Source organism: Anser brachyrhynchus, assembly GCF_964034855.1.
Source record: "Anser brachyrhynchus genome assembly, chromosome: 8".
NCBI lineage: Eukaryota > Metazoa > Chordata > Aves > Anseriformes > Anatidae > Anser > Anser brachyrhynchus.
The window spans coordinates 12,979,178-12,999,648 of NC_137702.1; the positions used below are offsets into that span (position 1 = coordinate 12,979,178).

At 36.0% G+C, this 20,471-nt stretch overlaps 1 protein-coding gene across 8 annotated transcripts in view; it reads right to left on the minus strand.

Moving 5' to 3' along the window:
• ADGRL4 (adhesion G protein-coupled receptor L4) overlaps window positions 1-20,471 on the minus strand; it is a 74,825-nt gene that overhangs the window by 17,593 nt on the left and 36,761 nt on the right. For 4 of the 8 annotated variants that reach the window (XM_080602301.1, XM_080602302.1, XM_080602308.1 and 1 more), the window contains 11 exons: window positions 18,791-18,943; window positions 12,271-12,426; window positions 11,680-11,750; window positions 9,759-9,932; window positions 9,486-9,669; window positions 7,067-7,183; window positions 5,737-5,930; window positions 4,265-4,435; window positions 2,534-2,737; window positions 1,309-1,529; window positions 1,143-1,209 (listed from right to left, as the gene is read on the minus strand). In XM_080602301.1, the coding sequence (XP_080458427.1) occupies window positions 1,143-1,209; window positions 1,309-1,529; window positions 2,534-2,737; window positions 4,265-4,435; window positions 5,737-5,930; window positions 7,067-7,183; window positions 9,486-9,669; window positions 9,759-9,932; window positions 11,680-11,750; window positions 12,271-12,426; window positions 18,791-18,943 (1,712 nt within the window). The remainder of the gene's footprint in view (window positions 1-1,142; window positions 1,210-1,308; window positions 1,530-2,533; window positions 2,738-4,264; window positions 4,436-5,736; window positions 5,931-7,066; window positions 7,184-9,485; window positions 9,670-9,758; window positions 9,933-11,679; window positions 11,751-12,270; window positions 12,427-18,790; window positions 18,944-20,471) is intronic. The other 4 variants (XM_080602305.1, XM_080602307.1, XM_080602306.1 and 1 more) reach the window with 2 other exon arrangements.

The window sequence follows — 20,471 nt, forward strand, 5'->3', positions numbered from 1 at the left end:
GAGGTTGCAGCACCTTGCCTCTCTGGAATTCTGCTGTGCTAACCAGCAGGGTGAAGTGGGGAGGCATCACCTTGTGGTTTCCTCTGGCAGGCTGCTCCCAGCCTACCCCCAGCCTACAGTAGGAGCTTGGGATGGAATTGGACCAGAGTTATACTTGATACTTTATTCATCTTTGAAACATGTAATGCCCTGAAATAAAACTGTTTTACTATCATCTTGTGTGTGTCGGGCCCTGCCACTTCTTCCTTATACAAATCCTCACATTTATCACCATCAGCTTAAAAAGCAAGGAAGGGTTGTTATTGACTTGACCGTAGATGTTATAAGGCTTCACCATTGTACCTTCTCCTTCTGTTAGCTCCAGCTATTGCCCGATCACTGTCAACCTAGTCATACAAAATAATGCCCCATTACAGTTGGAATGGTTTGTTAAACTTTATAGCACTTAGAAATGCTCTTGAGGCACCAAAAATGTCTTGATTCAGAATGGAACATATAATACCTGCCAAATTTGCAGGTTTGAAACCACTTCCAATAAGAATTAAAAAGGCCTTCTTCACAGCTGAAATAGGGCTATCAATACTTGACTTGTCTGCCCATGTGAAATAGCGGGTTCTTTTCTCTGACGTCGCAATTTAGTTTAAAATAGCTTTGATGATGACAGGGTACATGCGAGTGATAAAACCATAAAGATGACAGTCTAATCTTACAAAGATGACCGATCACTGATAAGAGATTAAGTCATACAACATTTGAAAAACCAGATTATCTGTCTGCTAGTACAGTGTCTGTGTACACCTCCTGCCGAGCCATGCTGAGATGCCAATGACATACAAAGATACTACTTCTTAAATATGCTTTTCTCAAACCATTGGATTGAAAAATAAGAAAACAAGTGAGGAAAAAAAAAAGCTCTGATCTTATATTGAGCTTTTTTTGTCAAACATTCATTTTTTTCAGGCTAGTGAAGTATTTAGACGTACAGCATATAAATAATTTAGAGACACTATAAAAGGGTCTAAATTAGCCAATTCTGCCCTATAATTAGCACTCACAGCTATGCTGGCAATGGGTGGGTGATTATTAAACACCTTTTATTATTGGTTTTATGTACTACAATAAAAAATGAAAATTATACTTACAAGAATTATTAGACATGCTGGTCCTATAAAACTCCATATAAAGTTATTCTTTGTGCTGAGCCAACATCTGAAAAATAAACAGCACAAAACATCTTGAAATGTGCAAGGCTGTTGTGACTATTGCATTCTCACGTATGTTGATTTGAAATCAAAAACAGCAGCTTACACTTCTGTGGTGCCATAGTACTTGTATCCCAGTGCAGCAGAGATCCCAACAACCACAGCCGGACTAACGTAGCCAAAGACATAAAAATTCTTGTGCAAGAAACCCTTGTTGTAGATGACTCCCACAACTATAAGGTAGAGGTGAATACCTTCAATGCACATCCATGCAAAAGCAGCTAGAAGGAAATAATGGAGTAATCCAGCAGTAATTGAACAGAAGAGCTAGAAATTCAATCAGAGAAAGCAAGAGTCATAATTCTATTAGTATGTCTTTCTTAATATTACAGCATAAGCACAGCAACCTAGCAATGCTCAAGTGGTGGCCCAACAACACAGATGTAAGGCTGATTGACAGGAACTTGACCTGTACCCTCAAGAACACTTGTTCATTAGTGTTTTCTGTAGCAAATAGTAAAATAAGAGGATAACATTCAACTTTTAAAATGGAAGCATGCCTTCCCAGAAAAACTGTGTAAATAAACTGACAAGGTTGATTCCACGGTTACACCTGAGTAGTCTACATGCTTTGCTGATCTAGATAAAGCTTATTTTTATGATTTTGATAACAACACAAATAGGCTTCACAAGCTTATTTTTATTTTTATTTATTTATTTTTTTAATTTTTATGTTTTTATTTTTTAATTTTAATTTTAATTTTTATTTATTTTTATTTTTACTTCTATTTTTATTTATTTATTTTTTGATAACTTATGTATAATTAAATTTCTTAAAACTAATCTGAGATGGAAGAATTAACGATTCTACTTGTATGAAAAGTGACAAGGATTCAAGACCTTACATTTAGAAAGCAAAAGTTCCTCAGCCAACAGTGCTATGTTGCAAAGTCTACCTTGGGACTGTATCTCTGGCCTGGCTTTTAGGGAAAATTATCATCCAGACAGCCACTATCATTGGTTTATACAGCATTTAAACAGATGGGAAAATACCAAACGCATTGAGTCCATGGTCTCGGTTAAAGTGACAAAGTTTAAACGAAACCCATGGAGCAAAGTCAATTTACATCAGCACAGATGACAGCTCTACTCCAGATAACAGCAAGCTCAGGTGACTGTTTTATATTTCCTGTTACTAGATAAGAAGCCAGTGTCACTAGAATATTCATACTGATACTAGAAGGAACTGGAAGTAGGTGGAAGATAGTATCTCATACTGTATATTTACTTTACAGCACAAAGTCAAGCCACAACAAGTGAAAAATACCCACCTTATTATTGTTCATATTAATTCCAATCAGAAAAATAAGTTCCGCCAGGAAAAGGCTGCAGCAGAGGTTTTTGTGAATTGTAGTTCTAGTGCTTTGAATTTCACTGAAGAACCAGAATGTAAAAATGCACATGGAGAGGCAAATCAACGAAATAATTATTCCTAGCTGAGTGATTCTTGTAAGAATGTTATAATTTGTAACACCCTGGGGGAAAATTATAATATAACATTTAAAAGAATAGCTTTGTACATTCTCAAGAAAAACACATTCTATAATACAGATTTTTTTCTTCTTTTTGCACAAAATATTAATCAAAAATATTTGTAGAGCTTCAGTCTAAATGTACACTTTGGATAATCTAATTTTTTTTTTTTTTTTTTGCGAGGCAGATATAACTGTAGGGGAAATTAGTAATGAACTATATATGTTACTGTTCTTGCATTTTCTGATATTTTCTACCAAAACTTTATTAATATCAGTATCTCCTAATATGATTTTAAAATCAGATCATTTTAGTGAATGACAAACACACTGGCAGTAGGACATATATTAATATGACATGAACATTTTCTAATATAAAAGGACTTATCACAACAGTGACTTAGATAAGCAAAATTGAATAACCGTCTTACTGAATTTACAACATGATCAAAACAAGACTCTGAAATAACAATCACTTCAAACAAATGCTATTCCAGATATGTAACATGAATGTTCTCTAAACAAACACAGGCTATTTTAATATTGGATGTATTTTCTGTATAGAAACACAGTCACATTTGCTGCTTGGTATTCGCACAAAAAATCTCTGAAATACATGACTGCTCATCAGCATAAGGATAGCATTCAGCCGTCCCAAAATACATCTAAGTATTTTTTTTCCTAAATAAAGGACCAGAGATTATCATCCTCCCATCCTTCCTTTTCCAAATAACTATATAAGTACCTGCAAAGGTCTTAAATTTGAACTGAAGACTTAGGATGCTATTTAGCAAGCAGGAAACAGCCTCTATCAGCATGAAATTCACAGCATGAGAGAACTGTCTCAATACAGTATATTCATGCTAATGTTCTGCTTGCAGTCAGTTCTGATAACTTATAAAACTGCCTCCTGAGGCAGGACCCAAGCTCCTGCGGATCCCCACATACACCTTGGAAATCTATGGGGCCTCTTAATGTAAGACGGTCAGAAACTGAGTAGTCATTCTCACAATTTGTGTTAGTCATGAGTGTCCATGTTTAATGGTCATAAAATTCATTCCTTTTACTGTTGATTATGCTCTTCTGATAATGCTATTGCAAACTCTCAGGAGAGCATTTAAAGGAGTTTATAGATGCCAAGGTTAGACAAATGGGTGGCAAAGTTTTGTGCGAGAGAAACTGTGGACCATATGGTTACTGACCACCAATGAATGCCAGTTAAATCCCAAGGTAGTCTTAAAGTGGGATTTAAAATTAAAAGCAATGCACCAAAAATAAGCACAACAGACTGTGTATTTGGAACAAGATCCTTTGCTGCATCACTGCTCTGTAATACTGCAGAGAGGACATACGGAAATTCAAACACATATGGGAGGAATTTTGTTTGCCCTGTGCACAATTGTGTGTTTGTTGAACAACAAAAAAAAAAATCTAAAGGGGGAAAAGTACATAAATTGCACTGCAATAAAAAATAACAAATGAAGATGGAAGAAAGTATGGGGTAAAACACTAAATTAAAATAGCACTTACAACAGAGCCACCTGAGGACATCAAAACAGCAAAATGAGTCAGATGATTACATTTGCATGAGATATGAGTGGAGTTGGAATGTGTCAGCTCACAGCCTTCTGTAGCCCAGTTGCCATTCATTGTGTCTGCTGAGTAGTTCCAAAATGCACATTTAATATCTTTATCTGCAGTCTGGAACAGAAACAAGATGTTTTACTGATGGCAAAAGGCAGGATATTTCCCATCAAGAGACCTTTCTTACATTACCCAGCACAATTCATTAAAAATTGCATGTTACTATTGGAAGGTTGGGAAACAAAAAGCACATTCAGTAAGGCCTATTCCAAGCAATTAAAATATGGCTCAGAAAGGAAGCATTTTATTCACACAGCTAACATCCCACCAAACATGCAGGCTAATCAGATTACTGAACCCTTCTGGCACTTGCCAAGGTGCTGGAATTTTTACCTACTGAAAACTGTATATATCCTCCTGCACCTGCTGAACATGGACTAAACCCCAAGGTTACAGCCACATTGCTTGTCCTGTTTGGAGCCCCTTCCAAATGAGCAGTTCCAAAATTGAGACTTATTCTGTGCATTTTACAAAGTAATCTGGGAGAAAGCCAGGGTCATATCACACCTGGTGTATCAGGTGTGATGACAGGGGTGAATAAGATCATTAATATTATTTATTACTGATAGTGCATTCTAACATTAGTCAAAGATCAGGTCCCCACTATAATAGATGCCATATAAATATATGCACATTTATAGAAATGTGATCACTACCTCAAATATTACAAGGCAAGTAACTCATTTAAAAGCTAGGCAATCAAGGTTAACACTTCGTCCTTCTGTCCACCTCCCTGTATAGAGTCACTTTCTTGTTATGTTTGAGATAGGTCTTCATTCCATGTAAGAATATTCTTCACATACAAGTAAAGCAAGCAAAATCTGTGTATACTGGAAGTAAAACTTTCAGTTTTAGAATAATGTATTCAGATTTCAGAAATAGCAAGGGTGCTATACTATTGGTTTTGCCGTTACCTCCTAGGTGCAAGATAACTTTTTGAATTATTTTTGAAGCATTGCTTCTTCTTCTTCTTTCTTTCTTTTTTTTTTTTTTTCCCAGTATGTATGTTTAATTATCTGATAAAATTTCAGAAAAAAAAAAAAAGACCTAAATAGTGAGGAACCTGTAATATTCTCTACTTCAGGCAACTGCATTTTATTCATACTGCAGTCCAGCAAAGATGGTATTGTTCTCCTTGCTTTAGTCTAGTAGAACCTTCCAGCAGTATAGTATTTAGTATATTGCACTTAGGATGCCACATTTGAGATTGTCATTTATTTCTCTAACATGATTAAACTCACAAGAGCAAATAACAGAATTATGTCTCAATGTATCATACACTGCAGGTATGGTTACATAACACACTACAATTAGCTACTGTTTTGTTTTGAAGTTGATAATAAAAAAAACAAACTTACCTTGGCATACTTTAAGGTAAATGTTATTTTCTCGAGCTCATAGAGCGTAGGTGGATTTGAGCTAATTGCAACAGCTATAACTGATGAGCTTACTGTCTGCCTCTGCTCTGAACTATCTTTTGAGGAGCGGTTTTTAGGCGATGAAAGCAAAGAACCAATATTGCTATACCGCAGAAAGACAACTGCAACAGTGCCTATCAATCAAACAGACCATGTTTAGTAGTTTGTGGTTTTTTTATAGAAGAACAAAATTGAAGACATTAAGGAAACAATAAACAATAGACATTATTACTGCTATTGCATAAAATATGCAAAACAGATGGAATCTTTGTGGAATACTTATAAAAATGTTTTAGAGAATGAAATATAGCTTTATTTAAAACAATGCAACTGCCATTAGAATTAAAAATGTGTGTTCACGCTGGAAATTCTAATTAGATATATATGCATATATATTTTTTTCTAGAGTAATATATATGCTTGCTGCTGTACAGCAATTGGATGCACACGTGGTATCAGGTCTCATGAACAAAAAGGGCTCAGACCTGGGCCCCTCTGAAGCACATGGCTTGCTTTGACTTCCATTACAGTCAAGCTAGAAGATGACACAAGAAAAAAGAAAGCAAAATTATTTTAGGGTGCAATACTGGTCAGAAAAAATGCCATGCTTCTCTTCCCTGTACCAAGATAAACTTAATTTTAGGTGCTGATAGGTAGTGAGGCTTGGATTATCTGGAAGATTAAGAGTTAAAATATATATAAGTGTATATAAGTGTATATATATATATTTGGTGTTCATTGGTTTAGGGGCATTCATTCTGAAGCTTTTTAAACACATTCATTTTATTTTAGTGATAGACTATCATGAGCTATAAGCCATTTCTGTAGCACTTTGAGGTCCAAGCCAAGATCTGAGCCTGTTGGTTTTGACACTGGGGAACACATTCTTGTATTAATGAGCTATTCTCTACATAAAAAAGATGGTCCAATTTTTGGAGTGACACAGGGAGCTGAAAGGCCTGGTCCAAAGTCAGACAGCAGATCCCTGGGTAAGAAAAGTGTAAAATTCAGATCCCTGGTACCAACAACCAGTTATAAAACTAATGGGTCCTCCCTGTGAGATGCTCATTGTGTCACTGGAAATAACAGTAGAAATATCAATGTTGAGATAAAAAAGGGGTAGGTGAAATGGTGATAAAAATGCCTTGACTCTTTAATTAATAGGGCTGCATCTCAGTCTTGGTAAACTGCACATTTGGGTATTTACTAGTGGGTACAATCTATCCAAGGCATTTATTAAACTCCCGGCTCTCTAATCTTTGTTTCTTACCATTGGGATGAGAGTCCTCTCTCTTTTTTGGGGAGATTTTTACATAATCTCCCCCTGTGTATACGTGAGGGTGAATGTGTTTCATGTGGTGTGAATCAAAAGCGAAAACCTTGAGTGCTGCAAAAGAAGAAAAATACTGTACAAATCACAGCTACTTTATGGTCTAAGATAATTTACAGTTGGGTTAATAAATGTGCTATTGCATTGTATAATTACTGTGAATTTTAAGAATATATCACGGTGCCAAACTTTTCAAGAAAAATGCTATTAATATAGCATGTTTGCTTAAACCTCTAGATTTTGTTATTTCCATGCATACATTTTGGTCTCATACTTTTTACTCTTTCCATGAAAAATATAGTCTTTTATTTACCTTGCATTAAATTAGGCACTGGAAAGAATAATGTAGGTTACTTTAGGAAGAACTATTGCTTTATTAAAAATGCATTTCTGAAAGGGACCACAAATCACAATTATAAAAAGCAAAGCATAAAATTCTCTACTGAATAGTAACTTTTGATAAAAGCCAATTTTTGAAACATATATATTTTATAGTTATCTATCCATGCTACCAAATGCACATTGCACCATGAAATAATGATGTGTCTTGTCAAAAAGCAAACAAACAAGCATCACCCCTCAGGACAAAAACTACATTAGAGGACATCCAGCTATTTACTTGGTTCATTATAGTGCTGAGTTTCAATCACCCAGGATGGGAACAAAAAAAAGTCAATCAGGTCTTTTTTAAAAAACAAAATTAAATAACAACAAACAAATCTAAAACTTGACTGATGGAGGACTATCACTAAGTTAGACCATCTGCATTGCTTATAGCACAGCACACAAAAGTAATATGAGCTATTCGATAGACCAGCTGTCAGAAAATGTTTGGGAGGACATAAGAAATAATTTTTTGCAGCTAGAGTTTTGAAAAGCTTGTAGTTCAAGAGCTTGCACCATAAAAAGTAATGGGGAGAGAGAGAGAGAGGTAACATTGTAGTCTTGTTCCAAAATAGATATGTGGGGCATATATGAGCCCCACAGAAAATATATTAATGCTGAGAAACAGTAGCAAACAATTTCAGTGTTTGGGACTAATTTGGAAAAGAGCTTATAGAATTTCTTACCTTGGAACAAGATAAGCCAGAAAATGATCAAGAATTTGACATGGAGATTCTTTCCCGTTCCCATTATTATTATTTTTTCTTTTCTTCTTCCTTATGTATTTATTTATTTTTGTCACCTTGGTCTAAGTGCTGTCTATGCTGCCACCAGAAGTGGCACCTGACTTCTCTCTCCTCTCCACCTTCATGAAACTCAGCTCCATGGTCATGAGAGCCTGTGCCTCCAGCCAGGGTGGAGGAGGAAGAGAAAAGCTCCTGGCACCATTCTGGATCTGCTGCAGTGCAGACCCAGAACTATTCCAAACTTAAGTAATTCTGTTTCTACAGAGTTTATTCCACAGAACAAATCACTCCCTATTTTTTTTTTTCTGGATCATGTTGCTAATTTAATTTCAGAAAGGTGAGAGAAGAACAGTTGGCTTGATCTGCCTTAGAACAAAAGGCCGATCTTTCCCTTCAAGTGATTTTATGATATAGCAAACAAGTAAGAGACAGTGAAGGACTGTACTGAATCTAAAATCTGAAATCAGGTCAGATCCAGTTTGGTCACATTCAGAAAAACAAAATTGAATGAGTAACCATAGGCAAAGAAATTGACAATGTTTTATTAGAGTATGGTTTTCAAAAGTGGATGGTATTAGCCTTACTCTGGATCCTAGGAAAACTGGTAAGATTTAGTGTGAAGAAATTAGCATACAGGGAGAAGGTAGAGAGCAAAATGGTGCAGTTAAGATACTGTAGATATAATATACCCAATAGATATAATGTACCCAAGATATCTTTATATTAAGATATAATATACCAATTCTTGTCCTCTGAAATTTCTCTTAAAATTAGAAATTTCTTTGAAAACAAGGCCACAAAAGATCTGACTCACATTCTTATTCCAAGTTTATTTACAATACTTTCAATGAACCAAAAAGAGCCAAAAAGCTTTAAAAGAGCAAATCCAGCTTCTGCTGCAGTTTCTCTGAATATAATGTTCAGGATATTTTTGGGCACGTAAGATGAATCCATACTTATTACAACAGTGTGACTATAATGAGAGATTGAAAGAGAATCTGAAAAGACAACTTCCCACAGCCTCTCAAGGTTTTTTTCTGGGCTTAAATGTTCAATCTTTGAAAATTATGATACCTATACTGAAAGTCAGGTGTTAGTTATGAAATTCATACAAATTAACACCTGTGTGTTTCACATAACACCATTTCTAATCTTTATAATTGTGCTGAAAAACTCCTCAGTGTAATTCACATCTAAAGTATACCTTAGATTAATTTTCTTTATCTTACCTATGTCACTTGCATTAGCATCTAGCTGTGTTGTCTTTTTGAAGTTCTGTGACATGAGAAGTGTTGCTTGTTCTGCAGTATGCAGCAGCTTAGTCAGGCTCTGTCTTTGGTTGTCTACAGGAAGGGCTTCCCAGACTGTGATTTTGTCTTTTTGTAAAAAATTATTCACAGTGTTAACCAAAACCTGTAAATAAAATAATATTTTTAAGTGTAAGAGTCATACACTACTTGTAAAGGAAAGAAAAGCACATCTTTAAAGCTTGATCCACTCACATTAATGGTTGTATTACGAAGTGCCTCATTGTCAGGAACTGAGTAATGCATGGTATTCAGCGATGAATAAGATAATGCTTCAACATATGAAATCACATCTACAGGTAACAGTGGTCCCAAAGTATTCTTATTAATTTCTTGCAGCATTTCCAGGGGTGTTTTTAAATGACTAATCTGAAAAATACAGGAACCTACATGTTAATAAAACAGGTAAAGCCTCTGTGTGTGAAAGTAAGCCCTGTGCAAATAACTGATTTCTGCAAATTAAAAATAACAGAAGGCATATAAGATGCTTGTGCATAAAAAGCATCACTATTTAAAGCAAGAGTTTAACAAATTAAAAAAAAAAAAAAAAGCGAAAAAAAAGAGATGTCTGGTATAACCCTAACAAGCAACTATGGTAAAAAAAGAATTTGTGTGCTATCATTACACTTTTTTTTTTTTCTTTTTATCACTACTGCAGCTCAGTTTTATTTAGCATAATGCTCCAAAATGGACTAGTAAATGTTCTGCAAAAATAATTAAATGTCAATGATATGGTAACTCAGTTGACTCTTTTCTATTAAAATTTAGCTGAAGATGTGGGAGCAGATGGGCAGTGTTTGTATGTTTTTTGGTGGTGTTTTTTTTTTTTTTTTCAAATGCAGATCATAAAGCATGGAGTTCAGTGGAACTCTACCGCCTGTTTCACCCTCATCATTTAAAATTTATGAACTACTAAATGTACTTACATAAAACGGTTAGTTTAAAAAGTAATAGGCTAAAGAGGGTGAGATGTAGATTGAGACTGCAGTTTCCAGTGTCATGGATGAACAAGAAAAGAATTCATACTTCCTGATACTGAAATCTAATGAGAAGTTATTGATCCAAAAACACTCTCAACATAGGATTTGCTAAGACCTAGTCTCTGCTACTGAGTAGCTTTTGTGGGTTTTGCTTTGTCTTTGGTTGCATCTGAGTAGAACTAGAACACAGGCTAAAAAATAGGGTAAAATCTGGAACAGTTATTTACATAAAACTGAGGTGTTTTGACTTACTGCTTTGATTTGACTTTAGTTTGACCACACATTAAAAAAAGTCTCTCTCTAATGATCCTGATGTTGGCATTCACCATGTCTTTGCAAGTAAATATTGTACACATATTAATATGATGTACTATATTGTTGGTTAACACACAAAGCACTTTAAGATAACGTAGGCAAATAGAAGCTTTTAATTTAATATCTTTCTGAATCTGGTAACTTAGGCAAACAGACTAATATAAAATGCAAACATATACAATTGGTTTTAATTTATTTATGCTTATGTTTCATTTATCATTTTAAATTAGACATTACTATAGTTGTAGACTAATAAATACTACTTTATTTATTTATTTATTTATTTTATTTGCATCAGGAAATCTCAGTTTCTATTGAAAGAATCTACAATCCTGAGTCTTTCAGTCTTATAATGTCTGTGCCACTTTACATACTATGCTTTGAGAAGCAAACATACTAGCGTACCAGGATGTTATTGTTCTATTTTGTCACTTGTTGACATTGCTTTTGTAACCTATCTTGCTGCCTTTCACTCTGAACAAGCAAATAATTGCACATCAGTACCTGCAGCAATGTGTAATTTCAGAAATTACAGAAAGAGTTGAGTGATTACCACACTTCTGAATTTTCCATGCATCATGACTCACTTTGTTGAAACTGAACACACAGATTCCCAGCAAGTTATTACCATGATTGGAACATGGAACCCAGTTCAAATAATTTGAAATTATTAAAAAGACTTCTGTAAACATGCTTAAGTCCAATTGTATTCTTCAAGCATTCGTTAAATGCTCCTTAAGAACTATTATAAATGAAATAACAGTTTCAAACAGAAACAATTAAAGGATTTGCAAATTAATCTATAAACCAATGCTACTTACTCCAGCTAAGGTTCTATTAATATGTTCAGATATACAGTCTTTGTATAACTCACACTTGGCCTTCGGATTTTCTGTAAGTTAAAAAGAAATCAATTATATATTGCAGTTTAATTAATATTCAATATATACTCATCGTAAGAACTCTTGTCTCAGCAACTCCCCAAACCACCAGCATTCTGAATCCATGCACATGCTCTTCTGTCTCAAAATTCAACCACTAAGACTTGGCCTTGGCCACATTTGCTGCTTGTTCAACACTGAAGCAGCACTGGGTTGGAACCTGAGCTTTTGCTTTTCTCTGGTAGAAAGTTTGGCCCCATTCTTTGGGACTTCCACAAAGAGCTCAGTTTTACAGAGGAATACAGGTCTGATGGCTGTGAGGAGATATCCATTATTCCAAATGGATTTCACCATTCTGGTTAGCAAAAATACATTTATAAAATGATTCTATTCTCAGGAAATGTAGATGTGACTGCCTTGCCTCTTTTTTATGTCTCACTGATTAATCTAACAGAAGATAAAGAGACACTGGTGGGTTTCTCAGAAGACGTAGCTCTATAATAACACATAAACCTTTATAATATCATGTACCTTGGCAGGAAGTGCCATCATTTGGCTTAAACTGCAATTTTCCTGTGGATGGTTGATAACCTTCCTTACAGGAGCAGTTAAACCCTCCATCCACGTTTTCACATTTTGCATGAGCTCCACAGGCAACAGTTCCTTCATTGCTGCACTCATCTACATCTGCAAATATCGTAAGAAATTGAATTTTTTATTAAGTATTTACAGACTAACACCTTGCTGCTTTGTTGATAATAGCCCTGCATACTGCAAGTGGTTTCATAATAAAATTTCATGGAAGAAAAGAAAAAGCAAAAACTAAAAAGGAAAACTTAATGGCAAAACACCTGCCAATTATAATACTTACGGATTAGAAGGATAAATCATAATTGATCATATTTTTATACCACCACATTTATTACTATATAATACTGTATTGTTCATATTTTAAAACCATAAGTTTAAATGTTAATTCTATCATAACAAAATACACGGCATGATGCAAATTATCTGAAATCCATTTTCCAGAGATTAGACTAAATAGATTTTCTCAGCCTTACTATTCAGTTAGTAAAGAGGAAGAAAACAGCAGTCTTTTCTTTTAAGTCACAGCTTTAAAAAGATGCTACAAAAGATCACTCTATACATCTCATTAATCTAAGATTTAAGCTCTGTGCCCTTTAAAACACTTGCCATGTCTTTTTTTTTTTTTTTTAATTTAATCCACAGTTAAATTGCATATGCCTAAAATGGCTTTTGCCCTTCTAAATAATTTGCTGCTAGGTAGACAGGTTCAGTAACCATGTGGGGCACCGTCCAAGAGCAAACCTCATGATTTCTGGTAAGGGAATCCACAAATTGATCAGTTTAGGAGGGCTGGGCACTGACTCTCTGGCTGCAGTAGGGATTATTTTGCATTATTTGGTTGGCTGATGACAGAGATCAAATAACTCAATGGATTCACTGGAGAAAGTAAACTGGGAACAACACCATATAATTCTGACGAGTGAAGTAATGGGCTGTGAAATGCTGTGCTGGAAAGGAGAAAAAAGTGAACAGTGTTGGGACAGGTATATCTGACAAAAAGAGTTGAAAAATGAAGTGACAGATGAACAGATTTTAAGGAGCAGACCGGGAGGAAAATAGGCTGAGAACTGAACCAAGGCAAGGTAGAAGTAGAGAGGAGAACAGATGAACCGGAGAAGAAGACAAACCACGTTAAGATCTGGGTTGACAATGAGCTTGGGTAAGAAATTGCTGAAAAAAAAAAGGAGAACTGATGAGCTGATTGTTGGAGGATAACGGCTACATGAATTGATAGGAGGCCTTTATGCAGCCAGACGGCTTTTAAGATCAAACAAACAGAAGATACAGGGGGCTGGAAATGTACCATTCGCATACAGGAACTATTTTCATACTCTTTTGATACAAGATTGCTAGTGGTTTTCAAAATGGAATAAAACAAAAAGAGCAATAATGTATGTGAAATAAGGTTGCTAGAGAAACAGAAATTTTGGGAGACTAGAAAAATATACTGCATGCCTGTGGATGTATCCAGGGAATGCAGAAAGATGTCTGAAAGGTATCTGGGGGCCATCTGCTTTTTTGGACAACATTTTTGGTAAGTTTGTAAAACATTTCTTACTAATGGCAAGAGAGCCTCCAGAAACAATCAGATTAATTTTTTTCTCCCCTAATATGAGGTAACTGCAAACTATGTTTGAACTTTTAGTGGAATATCCCAACAACCTGTAAGTTCCTGCAACCACACACTTTTTGTTGTTTTGTGCTTAATTTTCCAGCTCCCTGTCTTCTGCTTTTAACCATAAATGTCTCCCTGGGGTGCAAGGAGATGGCCTGAGGTCCCACCTCACTTTCACATCCCTATTTTTCTCACTTAGCAGTAGCTCCCCTTTGCACCTGAAATGCTTCATTTTCAACCAGGGGTTCAGAAGCTTCCCTTGAAAAGCCATTGAGATGACAGCATGGTGCAGCTGGAAGGGCACTGATGATTGAAGCATGGTAGGGCTGGAAGAGCATTTCCCTCCCCAGCAAACCACCTCTGCTCTTCTGGGAGAGTCATGAAGGAATCTGTGCTTGAGTGGGTGGGCATAAGCATGAAGCTTACAGAATGAGGCTAAATTATTATTATCTGCACTAGGACGATAAGTTGTTTCCATAGTTAATGCCCCCAGCTGCTTATGTTTCTCTTTCAGGAGATGAGTTTTTTCTTATACGAATCTGGACGGTTCCTGTGGCCTCAGTACTCATCATCACAGGGCTAATCATATTATACCTCAATGAATCTGGAAAAAGTGAAGAAAAGGGGGAAAAAAATATGATACAGGCTACCTCATAATTAAATGCTGTCATTTAAAGATAAAGGCTACAGTTCTTGCTCCTGGCATTTAAATAACCTCTCACATCAGTAAATTATAAAGCTCCTTTTGAAACAATTGCCTCTCAGTGCCTTGTTGCATGACTCAGTGTGAAGCAGACAAACTTTGAGTGAATTGAAGTGCCAAGGGTGAAAAACATGACGACACCAGTTTGCATAACAAGAAAACACATCAGCTTTATGTTAAGATTTCTCTGGACTTGTCAGCTACATGAAGGAGGATCAGTTTGTCTTAACAGAATATTCAGTATGTATGTAACACAGTTCTAAAACACCAGCAAATGAAAACAAGCTTTGCTAAAACTTAAAATGACTTCCAAATATACAAATATTTGAATACTTTCCAGATTGCCATTGCTAGGTATCAGGTTTCCATGTGATTTAATGTTCCAAGTATTTCAAAATTATAATGATAATTTGCTTTTCATGAGCTTAGTTTGATAAATCATTTATTTGTCATTATTGGGCATTCATACAAATTACCCTTCTTTTTGTAATTATAGCACATATTAAGTGTAATGGAGATTTTAATGAGAAAGCAGGATTATCCAAAATAACAGCAGAAACTCAAGCACCAAGGCACATCTCTGGCAACAGGATGGCTATTTAAAGTCGGATAGAGACACCCTGTCGAGTATATGCAAATAGACTTTCTGCAGTTGAGTTGCCCATATGGAATGAGTCCATATCATGCCTATCTAATTTACTATTTCCCAGTGAAAAAATCTTCTGGATGAAAAAATTAAAAGGCAATATGCCTGATCTTGCAAGGTACTAATCAGATTCATATTCCTTATAAATCAATGAGATTTTCAGGGGCAGCCAATGATTTGTGACAGTTGCAAGAATGCTGCTTTTAAGTTCCTGCTTTGAAATATTCCGTGCAGTAGCTGTAGGTTTTTGTTTCTTTATATTTTGTAGCTATGCCATTTTAAACAAATATGCAATTGTTGGACCACACATGGACAACAGCTTGTCAGTGCTTTCAGCAATTCAATTTCACTGGAGCTTTCAGGCTAGGATCTCAAACCATCCTCCTTGATCTGCTATGGGAGCAGGACTGGGCTGCCAAGGCTTGTGTGAGCAGTCTTCACAGACAACATTCCTGAGCAAAGGTTGAAGAACAGCAGCTTTTTAAACAGAAGAGCATTTGCCATAGCTCTGCAAAAAGCCCTGGCCTTTTAGTAAATATTCAAAACAAATCCCGGAGCTGAACTTTGAAGCTTTTATAATAGCTCCGATCAGAAAATATCACCAACACCACTTAGGCTAGGGTGAAAATAGATTTATAACCTTTTATTTTATTTCTGTGCTTTGTCATTCCTCATTTACTGCAGCAGGCAAGGAAATTCCAATTAAATTAAAAGTACTGAGAACAGTTATTATGTTCAGTCTTGCCAATTACTGGATTGTACCTACATCACTTTGATTCTTCACCAGTCAGTCAGGACAGCTTGATGTCTACATTATACCTTCTGCTTATTAGTAGCTCGCAAGTGACTGAAAAGTCCAATTGCAAAGCACTAGATGTCCCTCCCCATGTCTCCATACTGTGGACGGTAGCAGTATACACAAAGTAGAAATGAAAAAGCCTAAGAACAGCACAGGTAAAAGAAAACTTGGCAGTGTGGCGTAATACCATATCCTATCCACTGCACAACTCCCCTGTCACAGAAAAAGATGTGATGGAGAATGGCTGCCTTCCCAGTACTCTCAGAAGCAGCTGATAAAAAGCTGAAGAAAACTAATAGCATGTTCCTGGAAAAGGCAGAGTGGCATGGATGTCACTTTCATTTTAAAGGTGGCCATTTTCACATTTTTACTCTGATGACTGAGGTGAAAAAAGTAGGTTTATATTTCACCTTTTTAACTGCAGCTGAACATTCAATAAAATGTGAAGTCTAAGAAAAAACATGGCTTTTACACAGTAAATAGATTTTAATAGCTCATATTTAGGACATCAGAAAAATGTCATCTTCAGCAATACCACACATCTGCATTTCTCCCCACCCCTCCCCCACCCCTTCATTTCCTTTCTCCTCTTTTTCCTTTCACTCCTTTCCTACTCTCCAGTTCCTCCTCTATCTATGTCTTTCATTGTCATCTCTTTACCAGTTCTGCCTGATAACATATTGAAATACTGGCTGATGCTCAATGCAAAACCTAATGTTCTGCTGAACTGACACTTCCCAAAATACCCTTTTGATCCACTACCTTGAGATTATTGTCACTTTGTAGTTGGAAGATTAGTAATAATGACCAAAGAGGAGAGGAATGAACATGTGTATGCACACAGATTTTGAAATGGACTCACGTAGTGATATACCACAGTTGTACCACTGGGAATTCCAGACAGGTTTGATGTCATTTGTTTATAAACAAATAGATTGCATAATGGTGTTTTCTCCAAAATTCAACCACTGTATTTTTAAAGTTACTGCCATATACATTCTATATCACTGTGTGTATATATACATACACACACACACATAAATATTAAAAAGAAAACTTAAAGCTTTGCAGAATCTAAAAATACTTGAGTGAGATGGATACCTGGTAGCTTTGTCTTTTTCTTTGTACTGTGTAACCTGTACTGTGGTCAGAATTACAAACTTGGTATCTGCTTCAGCTGTGTACAGAACAGCCTGAATATGCTACTGTCAGCTGCAAGTCATATCTACTACCTGTAGCAGCAGATCCATTGGGTACAAAATATCTTATTACAGTTTTCCTGACTGATAAAGTGGAAAATTAATTGTGGATCAAAAGGTTGTCTTTAGGACTTACTGCTTGGTAAAGTAATTGGTACACTCTTAATGAGAAAAGGTGCCCACAGGTAATTTTTTATTTCAGTGTGAATTTTGGAAGCTCTCACCTCCTCCCATATGGATTTGCAAAAAACAGAAGAAATGTGGTAAACTAACCCTCAGTAGAGGATAAAAAAAGATCAGTCTGTCCAGTAAAGGAAAAAGGGGGGAAAAAAAAGGAAAAAGCAAGCTAATGGTAAAAAGCTAAAGTGACACAAGAACAGTCAGAGAAATAACTTTGAAGAGAAAACTTCTGAAGCTGAGGAAATGTCATAACTGGTAAAAATCAAAGCGTGGGCCAGAAACCATGAGAATATTTACAGCTCGATGTGCTAACAGTCTCAATCTCAGCTAATTTATGAACGATTCATAGTGACTGGGTAAAGCAGAGCTCTTTTAGATGGATGTGAGCAATGGGCCAGAAATGTTGATTAGATCACTTTCTGGCTTAATATGCAGCCATTCTGCTGATATTAAGAACAGTACGAAGAAGAGAGGTTGTCAGCACTCATGGGCTCACAGGAGACATATCTAGAATGAGAGACAGTCAGCATAAAGGTGTAAAGGGCAATAGATTTATTTCCCATTTTCCCATTCCCTGAGGACTGTTGCAACATACAGAGAAAGTTACCAGGAGTTTGAAAAAAAAAAAAAAAGAGAGAAATAGTTACAGTTATTCCATTCAAAGGAAATCCTAAAGGATTGCATAGATGTTCACAAATAACATTTTTCCAGAGAACTTTTCTTTCCCTTTAATCTTGAACATGATCCATCCAACTGCTATAGAAACAGAAGCTGATGGATGGATGGGAGAGGAGGTAGGAGTACTACTGATTTTTTTTTACTGCTTTTGGTCAGACTTGAAAAATTACTGAAAATATCCAAACAAACGACCCAAACAAAAAATATTTGGAGCAAGCAGGTCACATGTATAGGGAGTTTTGTTGTTCCAGAGTGACTTGAACAGAGAATACTTTGTCACTCTGCTTTGTTTTAAGAATATGACCACCTATCAGTGAAACTATGGCTTAAATGGGTGGGGGTTGGGGATTTCTGTGTTACCTTAACTATATATCCATTCTCTAAAACTATGACAAGTGTATTAAAAATATTTCACGCGGAGTCAAGACTGAAGTGTTATTGAAAACAGCGACAGCTGTTGTGTTATCAGCGTGCCTGAAAACTGGAATGTTAAATTTGTACCAGTCTAAATTGTGGGAATTTTACATCCAGACTCCAAACTTCATAAATCTGAATGCATTTTGCTAGTTTTCTATAATTAACAGAAACAATAAGAGAAGAGTGACAATGTAAAGCTAGCTGGTAGACATTAATAACTTACCCACACAGGAGGTTCCATCATTAGGTACGAAAGTTTGTTGACCATTGCTAGATTTGAAACCAGGTGCACACATGCAGAAATAACTTCCCACAGTGTTTGTGCAATTGGCATGCTCTCCACAAGGCTGAGTAGCATTTTCACATTCATTATCATCTGTCAAGACACAAATTACAGAGAAATATATTTGCATTTACCGATTGAAGAAAACAGCCAAGTAAAAGCTTAATTTGGCCTCCAGTATTTTATTTATATAAGTTTTGAATGCTGAGCCGGCAGTCTTGGTGTTTGTCTGTACAGGTTTCCTGTTGCCAAGGATGTATGCAGGTATCCAGCAGGTCTTCTCTGCCCTCATCCTGCATGAGCCAACAAATGAGAAAACCGACGGGATACTGAAATGAATGTCTTAATTGGATATTCAGTTGGAATAAAGGATTATTGCAAATGCATATTCTGCCATGGTTGATTTTGATAACATTTTTGGTACCCACATGGTCTTCACAAATCTAGAGGTAGAAAATCACCCTGAGGATGCATCTGGGAATTCAGAATCATAGAAAACAGGTATCAAAAGGATAACAAGAAGTAACCCACTTCACTCCCTAACGCTAAAGCAGGATCAGTGTAGCTTACTTGACAGTTCATGAGGACCTTCTGTGGTATTTCTCAGCAATCCCAGACAATAAACTTATAAAATTTGTCTTACTGACTTGAGTCTTCAAATATATTGTTTTTTCTTAGTTATCACAAAGATCTTAACAAATGGATGAGCATGATTCATGGCTTGATCTTTACATCTTCGTGAGTACTGTGTAAATCATCAATTTTGTACATACAGTATTACATGATTTATTTTACAGGGCTAGTCCTAAGTCTGTAATGATACACGAAAAAAGAAGCCATATGTATGAGTTTTAAGACTACTTCCCCTCTGCAGAGTCTCTGCATATACCATCTTGGTGAGCATGGGGATCCACTAGCTTGATCAAAGGTCAAATGAAATCATAAAAACATATTTTATACTGTACAGTTGATCTTCTGCAATGACTCAATAAAACTTTTTCCTCTCCAGAATTTTCCAAGGTCTATTAAATAATTTTCAGACCAAACTTGAGAAAATTTCAAAAGCTTCTTTCTCCAGAAACGTTATCTATCAAACTAGGAATAACACTCAATACCAATAATGTCATCATTCCAAATAGCCTGCTTCTCCCAAAGCACCCCAAAACTCTGAGGCAAGCAAACAAACCAAACTCTCCTAAACAAAAAGACACTGAGTTCTCTATTTTCTGCATCCTGAAAAAGGAAGAGTTAAAGGCTTGCTGAACTCTGCTGGGATTTTGTTCCTGTTCTCAAGCAAAAGATACTTGTAACATGATGAATGACAGGAAAGAATTCTAACAGGGAGAGAAATAACAATTTATTGCAGAAGAAGAACGATTAAGGAGCATGACAGGGAGAAGAAATATGACTTCAGAAAAGACACCCAAGGATGAGTTTCAGGAAGGTGCTTCTGCTTCCTGATGGCCAGTGTTCTTATAAGGTGTTTGCAAAGATAGGATACAGATAAGTACAGTGTCATGTAAGTTAGGGAAGTGGTAAGATTAAAGTACATCAAACACTGTAAAGCATTACAGGAATACATTCCTGCAATGTAACTTAGTCTCATCTCCCAGAGTAACCC